Below are 14279 nucleotides of genomic sequence, written 5' to 3'. Positions count from 1 at the left end.
AAAACAGCATATAACTATAAATTAAAACAATAAATAAACTTTAAAGGAATTTAGACATTTTTATAACGGTTTTTAATGATAAACTCTATTTTAGAATTCTAATATAATGGCCATGGTTCAAATGTTAAATTGGCAAAAATAATTTATTTAATCTAAACTATTTGGCTTAGTAATTACACATTAGCAACGCACCAGTGACTACTGGTAAACTATTACAAATATAATTAATAAACATCGACAACATAAAACATTGTTTATATGAAACAATTTATTATAATTTTATTGAAAGATACACTATGGATGTAAAAGTTTTTCATTATCTAATCGATGCGTTAAAAGTTGCCGGTTGCTCTATATATGAAGACAATATACCAGTTTTGTACAATTCACTAATTAAATTACAAAGTGAGAATCACTTCAATTCTGTTTATTTGTGGGGCCGTATTGAAACATTATCCAATGATTATTATATTGCGTATGGTCATCAAAAGAACCCAATTGAGAATAGGATATTTTTTTTATACGTAAGTTTAGAACTATTACTGTTTTGGGCCGTAAATACAGAGTCTATTATAATTTAAGTTTAATTGTTAGTATTTAAATGATTTTATTAACACTATTCAACAATTTTATTAATAGTTTATTGTATTATTATTAAAATAGTCAAAACATTTTGGTATGGGATTTAATGCCCACTGATTGGTCAATTATTGAAACAGATTTGGTAAGAAAAATAAAAACAAAGTTATATGGTAATCCAAGATATGTAGAGTGGATAGATAACTCAAATAAAAAGTCACAGGAAACAACAGAATATCCAATAGCTCCGGATGTAGTAACAAAATATGATAATTATATAGAAAGTGGAGAAGAAGATGTACATAATATGGAAAATATAACTTTTAATGATGTCATATCAATCAATGAAACAGACGAAATTATGGAAACGGTATAGAGCAGGTTACTTTTCGTTAAAATATAATTATCATGTTATTCAATAATATGCATTAATTTGGTGTTTTTTTAGGAATCTACTTTTAAAGATTCTTCTAATTTAAAAAATGCAATTAAAGAAGAAGATAGACTAGCCATAACCGTTCAAATGATTGACAACGAATGTCATATAGTGCCACGGGGATTTTTTTTACAAGTTACCCGATGGAAATATAGTCAAAGCTCCTTACTTTAAAGGTATTTATTATTTATTTATTCTATTAATTTAAATATTAATTTAAAATTATTTGTACATTGTAAAATATTTTATGATTTCAGGTTTAGATTATTCAGAAGTTGGAAATGAAAAAAATTTTTTACACATAAATCCTCAGTATTGTCGACCTAAAGATCCAAATAAAGATGTACGACCAGATTACAATGGATCCATTGATTTTTTAGAGTCAATAGATAAAGATATACCAAAAGGTGAATTTATTATTAACTTATTACTAACAACAAAATTTAATGAATTCTTTTAATTTGTCATTAGGATGTTGGACTTCTCGAATTTTCTCAAATCGATATTTTATTATTCATAATTTATTATGGCCAGGTGCTGTATTCTTCCAAGATATGAATACAGGCATACACGGTTACTTCTACAACGGATATGGTCTAAAAAACTTAGATTTACCGTTTATGATCTAATGTCATATCGTTAGTGTATTAAAATACTTTTGTTGACGTTTTAAGTATGCTACAGTTAGAGTTGTCATACTTTTTTTAGTTTATTTGGATCTATGGATTTTGGTTGTCAACTTTATAAATAATTATACGTGTAATTATAATTAATTTACTATCTATAATTGCATTAATGCGTCTGAATACATATATCTAAACAAAATCTTAAAAATACTTCAAAAAAAAAAAAAAAAAAACTATTTATAAATGTAAAATAAGACTATTACAAAAAAAGTTACAATGAAGTAAAGTATAATGCTCTACTGAAAGACAAGTCGCATTTTATTTTTACATTTATAAAAATAATATATTGGTGCACAATTTCCATTGAGAGGAAATAAATTATTACGTATTATAATATTATATTTACAATTTAAAGATATCATTATAATGAGTATGTAATGACTTATATTATTTTATTGGAAAACGTACTATGTAGTATAGAGAAGTTTTGATGTAATATTATCCAATTCACAACTATTACATCTAATTGCCAAGTAAAAGTATAACACATAGTTATTTACAAAAAACTTATGAAATACGATATAATATTTCGATAAACGTATATAAATAATATTATATCCAAGCACTGAATCTCGTGGAAATAAATTACTGTTCTTTGATGTAATTTATGACTACCTACTTAAGTCAATGATTGATTTTAAATACCTCTAAGTAAAATCTTATACATACATGCACGTACAATGATATTTCATAACATGTATTTCGACTTGTATCTCAATAAAAAATCAAATGATATTACATTTTTGATGTAATATTTGTTATGAGGACATTTTTACTTTTTTTCATTCACTCTATCCCCTTTTAGTTTATATAAAATTGTTCAGTTTTGAAATCATTAGAAAGTATATTATGTTGATGTGTGTACGTATGTAAAGATTTTAGGATTAAAAAAATTGTTAAATAGTGGTTATGCTTAGTGGAGAGATTGTACAGAAATATTTTAAAATAAAATAAGGGAAAATGTTACGAGAGCAAGAAAATAGTTCACATATTATGCAATCTTATTTGATCGGACGATTACTCTTAGTAGCTAAACCATGGTTTTCTTCTTAAGTGTTTGTAATTAAATAAATTATTAAACAAAATACAAATGAAAAATGAAAAATCATAAAAGTTGTGGGAAGTTGACCAGAACAATATAATATTTCGATCATCTTCCGCTCGCTTTTGGTCAAGTTTCAGTAAGGTATACCGATTTCTTTACTCCTTGCAAGATATTATAGTATGTATTACACGTACAAAATTAATGCTACTGCACAACTCGTACGATTTGTACAGCTGCAAAGTATGTTTGACATAATATAGGTACTCGTATAGCTTCAAGAACTATCGCAGCGCAGTAACAGTGACATAGTATAAAATAATAATGATATAATACTGTAATTTGTTATGCGTAATATGTTCAAGCAAGACGGTCAACATTTAATCTCTGATGGCCGGATTTAGTGGACTTTCATACACATGGTTTAAGAACCGACCGCATTGACCTTGATTAGTTCTAATAAGATATTGAACAATTTGAACAGAATAAATATAGCATCGTACCCTCTCCACCAAAACGACTCGCAAGTCACAACAACATTTGTAAAACAACGGTATAAATGGTCTGATATAATATGATATCATGTATGTACAACACTACACTACAGCTACAGTACTTTTATAATATAAATATGCTTAAACCAAACAATTATATTAAGTAATCACAACATATGAATAAGTTCCTATCATAATACATACATGACATATATGTATCGTGATTTTTTTCCCGACAAACGTTCATTTATTATACTTATATAATATCAGCTGTATTAATAAATATGACGTTACCTGTAAAAAGATTTACCGTAAAATTTACAGTTTTTTTTTTTCTGAGAATTTTATTTTGTTTGATTTGTTTGATGTCACCAGTGAATAAATACGTTAAAAAATCAAGAATTTAAATACTCGAAAACTAATCGTACTCATTATATTCAAACAGGTAAGTAACTAGAAATTGTCACTGGTTGTTATATTTATAAAGTGACAAATCGAGTTTAATGACCTAAACTTTAAACACTCGGCAAAACGTTTTACCAATGTGTGCAATTACATTTTATTTTAGTAGGTTTATTTAAAAAAATATATTTTATCTATAATATGACCGCGTAAAGACTAAAGACGCAGATAACCCACGGGCCGTGACATTTAATATCCCAATAAAATGTACTGAATTAATAAACAGATTTTTTAACAAAGTCTCAGAGTTCGCTCAGGGTCTTGTAAATGAAATTTTAATTTTTGACAAGTTAGACTCATATTACACATAAAATCAATGCATAATATTGTATTATTAAAAATCAACAAAGAATCAATTAATAATGAAATACCACAAAATTGGTTTAAAAATACATGGCCAAAATTATGGAAATTTTAATAAACTTGTCAGACCAGAATCGGCATGTTTAACGAAACTTTTTTTCATTTACAAACATTTATAGTAAGTTTTTTTTAGTTTTAGTTTTGTAATTTTGGTTTATTATGAGTGATTTATAAACTATTTTCCTTAGTTCTTTTGATGTAATTATTAGTATACTATTAATTCAGTTTGCACTATCAAACACTGTTTATTTAAATCCTTAAAGTTTAAATTTAAAATACACTTTAATTCCAATAATACTAATAAAATGAAGTTCTAAGCATAACACTGTAAAAAAAAATTACCAAATACATCAATATTAAAAAAAATATAAAGCTTTATTAAAAAAAAAATAAAAAAACATTAATACAGAGACCGTTTGCAATACAAAATAATTCATAAAATACGTACAAAAGGCAAAAATGATTACATTTAAAATCAAATAATGATTATTGATTAGATATGCGGGAAATTCAAAATAAAAGTTTCAACAAAGAATTGTTCAGTAATTTAAACTTTGTGCTAAAAAAGCTATGTCTTACACTCATACATATTAAGTTAAAAATTAATTTTTCTTCGAATTTATTATTCACTGTATTATGATATTTTGACAATTTCGAATTATAATTCTCCATACGGCTGTAACTACATATTATATGTATTTTAAAATATATTGTATTGTATGACTCTATTATGTTTTACTATACATATTGAACTTTGAAAGCATTTTTAAATGTAATATTTATTGACACGTTTTATACAAAAATAAATTGATAGCAGCACGACTGTTTACTGGGCAATATTTGGGAAATAATAATATTTTTGAAATACTTAGGAAACTAATTACTAATATTATTAAAATATTTAATAATAATTGTTTCTACGATGTTTTGAAAATATTGTGATTTTGATTAACACGTACTAAGGTTTTTCGAGGCCATATACAAATTATTTAGATGATAATATTATACGGACCGAAATTGAACGTTGGTCACCACACAGAGGTATATGCATTATATGATATGTATTTATTATATAATGTTATATTCGTACTTTTACCGGAACAACATTATACACATTGACACTTTATTTAAACATTTGTCTTTTCAATATTTGCGTAACATTTGGAATTCTTTTTGTGGGCACGACACTAATATATATTATAACGTGATCATAATAATATTAACGCAATACGTAGTTGTTCGAGAAATAATATTATTATTTCCCATAAATAATAATCATTATAATGATGTTTACCGTGTGCACGGATAATATATGTTTGAGTTCAATTCGTACGATACATTATAAACATAATATTTTTTTTTTTTACACAAAACGATGGTGTAAAAACAAGTTTATAAATGTATTGTTAAATAATATAAAGACGCAACGAAATAGACAGAAATGAATACGATGTAAGTAGTTATATTCGATCGAATGGTGTATACAAGTTATTTACCATAATTGAACTATTATGAAGCATATTATATTACTATCCTTCAATTTCATATCTCGCGTTTTTCTAGCGTAGTTTATTAATTTTATTCTTATAAAAATTAAAAACATATAATATGTTAGCCCTTTAATTTTTTTTCATAATGATTAATATTAGTTTTGAATCTGAGTGTGTACATAGTATTCATTCGCTATGAAACAACTAAAATTAAATTTTTTGCGTTAACTTCTACAGTGGTACTGCGAATTCCAACTACACAATATCAACACTAGCTGAATTTAATTTATGCAAATAATAAAAATGACATGATGAACGCGTATGGGTGAATTCGTCGAATTTTTTTGTATTTTGTAAATATTGTTCCGAGACAAAACATATAAAGTAGTTAAGATTTAAAGTAAATAACAATTATTTTGAGCAAATAAATCAAAATTCGAATAAGAGCTAACATTGAATTTTTATCCTGAAAAAATTATTTGTTATTTAAGATGAGTATTATGTTTTTTAATTTAATTTTTGATTTACGAAGAAAAATATAATAAAAAAACAGTCCACTTTTAATATAAAATTTGAATTATTTGTTCGATTCAAATATTTAAAATATTTGTATTTAATTTGTATTGTTATATTTAAAAATGAGATAAGTCGTTGTTGGGAGTCTGAGATCTTATACAACTTGTTATTTTAAAATTATTTATAAATTGGATTCTAGTTTAGTAGTCAATACTTCTTATTGAAGGTCAAGTCTCTCACGCCAAAAATAAAAACATACTTAATAATATTGATGAAATTTTATGTTAATTGAGAAGTTTTTCTATTATATAATATACTTATTTATACACTGACCTCTATGCTAGTTGTATTAATTATATTTTATTTTTTAAATAAAAAAAATCACTGTTTTTTTTTTTTTATTGAATTTTTACTGACACAATATAATGTTATACAAACTATATAATAATTAAAAACCACTTACTTTCAAGAAAATATCGTTCAAATTCACATACTCTTTTACATCGATTCCGCTGTTTTCTCATAATTAAAACGTTCATTACTGCACACATTGGTATTTCATTAATAACGCTCATTTATCTAAAATCACATTATAATTTAAAACTACGCATCAATTATTATATTTAATCAAAATCAAAAAATCATAGGAAATGAAATTGATTCAATAGAATATTTAAAAACACTAGGATATAGTAGATTTACATTTATTCCAATCTAAATAATCTACTATACCTACATATTTTATTTTTTTTTATTATATATTTTATTATTTTTAAATAATATTAAAATGTTAAGATTTTATTTATTGAATTAATTTTATTATGGTATTTTTAATAACAATAAATGTTTAATTTTTAACCATCAATTAATTGCATGTTGTTTTGAATTATCAACTTTCCAAATTTCCCTTTTTACCAATAGAAAAAAAATAGTGCAGCATTAAACAACCTAAAATGTTCGGGTATGAATGGTAAGATATGTGGTTTTGAACGACGACCAATACATTTTTTGATAAATAAATAATAAGATAATTTCATACCTAGGTTACACATTCATACGTTTTATCTATGTTTGTACGTCAATTTTTTACTATATTCAAATTTTTAAACGAGTTACAATTAGCAATAACTCGTTTGAAAATTAAAATATCCAACAAATCCGATGTCTAAATGCAGAGAATATTTTCTTATCTTTAGGTTTTATAATAGGCTGACAACAATTTCCTATGTAATACATTCGCTATTGAGACTGATTACAGTGAACTGTTACAACACGTCATGCAAGACTTATTGCATCATCTTATAAGGACATTTAATTAAAACTAAGAAATTAAACACAGTTTTGATTATTTGTTGTTGTATAAACACATTCATGTTATATTATTATAAGCTGTTATTTATTCCAAATGTTTTATTGTTAATTACATAATAGTTAATGATAAATAGAACAGAAATCGATAGGAAAGTGTGCAGGATATGTGCATTTGATTTTATGTTATTTAATTAGACTTAAATTCTACTTAATAGGGTTTTACTTTGTACGGGACAACAAGAATGCTTTCACAGTAAGTATATATATTATAAAGTTTGCTTATAATATATTCATGGGCTTTCAGTGATTTTAAAATCGAGCTGAGATGTGATTGAAAGTGTCAAAACGCCGCAGAGTGATTTTCGGGAAAAATCATATATGAAAACAATACAGACATTTCCATATAAATATACTTTATTTCGAAAAGTTTTGAGTCTTATAATTACGTATATTACCAGTTTCTGCGAAGTTTGCTTAGCGTATATAAAAACAAACGTCTTTAAAAATACATTTATCATGGGTAAAAGATTAGTGTGATATGAACAAATAACGATAAACGAAAAAAGTTTCGTAGTTCGTGCATTATTATGGAAAAAAAGATTTTTGTCTCCGTTTCTCTAAAATACACGACGTATTGGTACGGGTTCAACGCTGAAAACTCCACAAAAGTTTAATGATAATAATTGGATTTGGATCAACGTATACACGTTCACGGAATGACGTGTGTATGATATTATTATCAAAAGTACGGTATAGCAGAGTGCAAAGGATATTGTATATTAATAATATAAAAACTTATACGTTATACCATCGTCGTTCAGTCAAAAACTTTCCGCCAAATGTTTAGATTACGATAGAGCAGACTCGACGAAAGTTTGTGATACGTGCGTGAGTGCGTGACGCAAAATAAAAATGCGTAACAAAAATTATTTTTCTAAAGAAGCTGGTAAAAACAATGAATATACATATATACTACAAGAAATTTATATTTTGTTTATCATTAAATTATACTCACAGCGGAATATAGAAAAATCAGTATAAAGTTTAATTAAAAGTAGATGAAAATATAAAAAAATAAAATAAAATAATGAATGTTTTTCGTTATTGAAAAGGGACGACTCCAAAGACTTGGTTGAGGGGAAGTCATAATATTTGTATAATTATCCTACCATTCTATATTTTATAGTATTATAGTCAGTTTATACTTTATAGTATAGATTATATTATAAGTGATAATTGAAGAGTATTCCATAAGTAGAAAATTATTATACCTATAAAAATTTAAAGTTTGGTGAAAATTTCTAGAATTTACGGTGATTGTTTTTTAAGTGAAACCAAAAAAATACAAAATTGGCTTTGTTAAAAAATGAGTTTTGTGTGAAAACTTCTGGTTTTATTTAGTTTCCTCTATTATTTTATTTTTTTTTACTTTTTACTTCTTAAAATATAAATTAAGTTCAATTTTTTACTAGAAAGTATAAACTATCCACAAATTTGAGAATCTAAGATTTGTTTAGTAGAAAAAATGTCTTCAGACAAAAGAACACACACACCAAATACAATCAACACAAGTATATATTTTATCACTTTTTTGAGTCTTAAACATGTGGATTTTTACTAATTTTAATATTTTTTATTATTACTAAATGATTACAAGTTACAAAAAAAATTAATATCGCCATGTTAATTTACAAAAAAAAAAATTTAACCTAATATGATTGATATAATAATTTCATGTGATTTCATCAAAACATGTCACAGTTTTTCATAAATTGAATTTTTAATATGCTTAAATTTATCACGTGTAACTGTAATAAATGGATCGTTTCCTTTTCAAGGGTAAAAAATGTATTACTAATTATTAGTTAATTATTTATAGCTACGGATCAGATTTATACGTTTTTCTTATTATATAGCCAGCGTAAGTTATTAATTAAAACCTATTCTAAATATACTGGTTTAGATCTGTGATAATTAGTCTATTATACTAAAAATATTATCTGCTAAGTAGACAAATAACAAACGTAATAACTAAAATAATATAAATATTTTCGATAATTCGCAGTTATATAGTTTATGCGTAGTTTGACACTATTGCGTGTTATAAATTCGATAACAATATCGTTAACGACCGAAAATTATTGTTTCCTATATCAATATCTTTGTGTAACTCTAAATTTATTACTAATACATTATAATATTTTAAATTGCACGTATGTACGCTGTTTAGTTTTTGGAACGAACAATTCGAATATATTTTTAAATTTCTCCATCTCTTACTTAATAACTTAACTTGTTTAGTAGTTTTATCTCTTTTCATGTAAATACTACGTTTATAATTTTTTTTGTAATCGGTGATTTATATCTGCAGTATTATTAAAATACGGCCTACCTACCAATATCCGGCAACAACTTTAAATTTATGTATTGTACTATATAAATTTTATAAATTCAAGATGCTTCGTAGGTGCATGGCTAGTATAAAAATATTTATATACATTTTAAATCTATTATTTAATTTATTATTATGTTAAAATAGTGCTTATTTATTAATTATATGATATTTTAAAATACTCGTTTTAGATATAAAATAATATAAATAATTCAGTATTTAATATTTATACGTGTTTAATGATACCTAGTAATAATTTTAAAAATATTGTTATTTAATAACAATATTTTGTAATTAATTATACATTTTAATTTATGTGATTCGAAGCTTAAGCATATTATGGACATATGGTGAAGATTATCTTATCGGTAAATGTTATAATAATTATTATAATCATTAGCCCACAACCAAAATTTAAAATAATGACCCGATAAGATTCAGACAGTTATATTATTTGAAAGGTCTGCTAAATCTTAATATAATGTAGTCATATCATAAATCAATTTCCGACCGCCTCTGATATAGACCATAATTTAATATCTATAGTATAAATAATTATTATTTCTGTAAATTAAGTATATGTTATCATAATAACGTAGGAACTAATGTTTATTTCATATAATATTATGATTATATTACGTATGATATTTTAATAAAATTTCATAATATTATAGAACGCTTTGTGACTTTTGTGCACGCACATGCTACTTTATTGTGCATACACACAGCATCATGAATAATATCAATTTATAATTACTATATAGTATACTTATACTAACCTGTGTACAGAAAATCTGAATTTTTCATTGAATAAGTGCGTTCGAAATAAAAACGACTATCGAAAATGAATTATAATTCGAACTATCGAACGTAGTGTAATAAATTAGTATAAAGCGTTTGAATTTTTAGAGATTTTTTTCTTATCTCATTAGTCTGGTTATTAATCATTTTTTACATTATTTTTCCTTAACCTAACCGGATACAGCTGCAAGACATATAAGACATAATAAGTGTAATGCAGTGTCGACGTTCAATCAGATTATAATATTGGTGTAAGGTGTAACTCGTAACAAAAGGACCTGCTGCGGCGCTAATTATGAACTAATGTTATGTAGATATTTTATTATAACTGAACTTGGAAGTTTCTGTTCACTCCGCAATAACCGAGATATTTTCTTCACGGTGAAAAAAAAACTACGTTTCAATGCAAAAAATATGTACGATTTTAGCGATCCCTATGAAAAAATACAATTATAAACCATTTAAAATCTAAAAATGTCGCTTATTCTATTTTATACTTATAATGCTATTTATTTTAATTTTAGAATTGGGTCGGGTTCGCATTTCCATGGAGCATTGATATTATTATTGGATCTTAACATATAATTTGCGAAATGGGTACTGGTAATTATAGTACCTATAGTGGTCAACAGTATCAATAATTCGATACAATACTGATATTGTAACAAATTTTCGATATCGGTTTGTTTTATATAGTTTCGGGATATCGAAATAAACATTTTATTATTTTATTTGTAGATCCTCAATAATAGATTTAATAAATTGTATTGTACTAATTAGGTAATATTTAAATTGTGTATTTTCGATACTTACCATACGATATTATTTTTTTTTCACATATTTATTTTTATTCATACAATCTGTACTAAGTATTTACAATAAGCACAATAGATGGATGATAACACGATATTATTGTGATACAATATCGAAAAAAATCGAAACGATATTGATAGTTGATACACAAAATAATATCAACGCCCATCACCATTAATTTAACAAGTTTAACTGCAGACCACTTCGTTGGATATAACTTTGAAAATAATTCAAACCTATACACGTCTGTAGTAGAGGAAGGAATGTTTAATATACGTGTTTACATTTTGTATCGATATGAAATAATAACACGCAAAATGGACGGTTAATTTTTTTTTCTTTTTTTTTTATTACTCATAGAACGAAAGTCAATAGCGTGGAAAACGAGAAGAGAACAATAAAAAAAAAAATGTCATCGACTAGAAATCTCGAAAAATGCCACGAAAATTGCAGCGCAACGACGGCGATTCCGGTCAAGGTTAGGTTTATTTATCTAAAATTCTATAACGTTAAAAAAACGTTTGTAAGCGATTACGGGACGACTCGCCGTCGCCTTGAACCTACCACGGCAAGTTCTCATCTCTCGTAACGACCCGGTGATTCGTGTTACGCGAGTACGCGATCGACCGACCGACAGTGTTTTCTTTTTCCAGGCCAAGAACTATTGGGGTCAAGAGACTCGCAGAAAATCGCTGCAAAGTCAGTGAGCGACATTGGACGCTCCCGTAAAATCGGATATAAGTGTGCATAGGAGAGGGATCGACCCGAAAGCGGAACGGGACGGCGCAGCAGATTTCACGGCAAATATATAAAGTAGGAAACGATTATGATGTATCTGACCACATTTTATTATAATATTATAAAACGTATGTATCATTGTGTACATTAATACGTCATTATATGCTTAACTTAAACAATGCGTCGCATATACATCGTTTCAAATATCTCCCTTTTAACACCCCTCCTATCGTCCTGCGAGTATAGTAATACAATACTATGCACACGCACCAAGAAGTCAACGGCAAAACAATAATTTTAAATATAGGTATTGTAATATTATCATAATACTCCTCCGTGTTACATATTATTATTGTACAGATGGTCCGACAGTAATGAAATTCTACGAGTCCACTCTCATCGACGACAAAAACAATAACAATTAACATTTATAACAATAACACGTCATATAAAAATATTATTATGATGTACGTTTATTGTTCACACGCGAGCCCGAAACAAGTACATCGTTATCATAGTTTTGAACATTGTATATATACTTAACTATAATTCCATAATTATAAACTGTTCAAAAAAACAAATAAATAATGCAGGTATAACTCCATCACTGAATTATTAAAATAAAACCTCATCTCTTGATTAATATATTATCCTCTGTTCTTACTAGAAGACAGTCAGTATAGTGACTAGTGTGTGGTTACAATAGGAGTTGGTTACTACCATCCACCATCATTACTACACATAAGTTAAGAAATTTTTTTTAAATTTAAAATATCATTTACGATATCTTTATCTATAGATAAAAAATATGTTTATAGATTTAGTTTATAGACTTTAAACTAATAAACTGATGTTGACAATAATTTTAGGGATTCGTTTATGACGTACCACGAAAGTTTAGAAAGTCATTTAAACCACGTTGAATAGTTGGCGCTTAACAAACTGTTTTTTATATATTATTTTTGTTGATCACGTACCATTATGTAATAATATATACTATACTAACATTAATAGTAAGAGTTTTATTTTTAAACTATTCGTTTTTGCAATTGGGGGTATACACAAACGAATTCGCCTATAAAGCTATTATACTTGGACCAATATACAGGCACACTGAAACTAACATTCAACAGTGAAATGAAACTACACTAAAACCAAAATTAACCGATTGCATTATATTAACCGAATTATTCATTATTTTAGTCAATTAATACAGTTATTATATTATTCAGTATATCTACCAAGTATACTCACTCTCTTTTTCCTAATAATGAATTTATTTAAATTAGAATTTTTAAATACATTTAAAGACCATATTTTTTAATTCTTGAGATTTTTGTATCACCTAATTGAGGATTTTTCTATGTTATAATTTTTAGTTTTTTAAATGAAAATCCTTATTTTTTACAATAAATTATTAAGTAATTAATTTAAAAAAAAAAAAAAATGTACCTATCAAATTCATAATTTGAAAGAATAGTTTTTTTAGTTACTCAAATGTTTATAATGTCCTTAAAAATGGGTTTACAAGAATAAAAAATACTGTTATATTTTAATAAGTATAATTACTTGACCATTTCTTAAAATTATAATTGTTGATAGATTATTAACAATGCTATTAATGATCCTTAAATCCTTATCTTCTAAACCCATTATCACGGGTATCATTATCTTTAGAACATACATTTAAATAATTCAAACTTTACTCATTTGTATTAATATTAGTCTTTGTATAGAGTGTGGTAGGATAAACTAATTCACATGATGACGTACCTAGGTATATATTATGTCTGTTCATAATCGTAATTTTGTAGACATACGAGATAAACAAATAAATATCACCTAGTTGATTTAAAATGTTTGAATATAAATGATATTTTTATCTTTGCTTTAACTTTTCAACTAGTATTATGTAATGCCCACTATTTATTGTAATCCGTTGCATAACTACATATTATACTATAATAGCAACACAACATCCTTTATCACGGCCAAGATATCATGTATTCTTATTTTTTGTCATATTATAATCATACCAATTTTATTAGTTATATATTATGTTACCTGCAATATCATAATATACACTGCTTAGTGCAGTAAGCCATACGATTGTATGGATCGTTTCGTACCGACCGGCGTGGCATCGTTTTTACCGA

General features: G+C 25.9%; 1 protein-coding gene across 1 annotated transcript; it reads left to right on the top strand.

Annotated features, from left to right (window-relative positions):
- The first annotated feature begins 296 nt into the window (after nt 1-296).
- Nucleotides 297-1644, top strand: LOC112595127 (radial spoke head protein 9 homolog). Its single transcript, XM_025340219.1, is given in 6 exon segments — nt 297-519; nt 660-949; nt 1028-1138; nt 1140-1191; nt 1273-1422; nt 1487-1644. Coding segments are annotated over 6 exon segments (984 nt in total).
- Nucleotides 1645-14279: the final 12635 nt, after the last annotated feature.

Source organism: Melanaphis sacchari, unplaced genomic scaffold, assembly GCF_002803265.2.
Source record: "Melanaphis sacchari strain LSU unplaced genomic scaffold, SCAv2.0 Contig257_pilon_pilon, whole genome shotgun sequence".
Classification (NCBI taxonomy): Eukaryota; Metazoa; Arthropoda; class Insecta; order Hemiptera; family Aphididae; genus Melanaphis; species Melanaphis sacchari.
The sequence above is the reverse complement of the archived record's forward strand: the minus strand, read 5'-3'. Positions and strand labels throughout refer to the sequence as shown.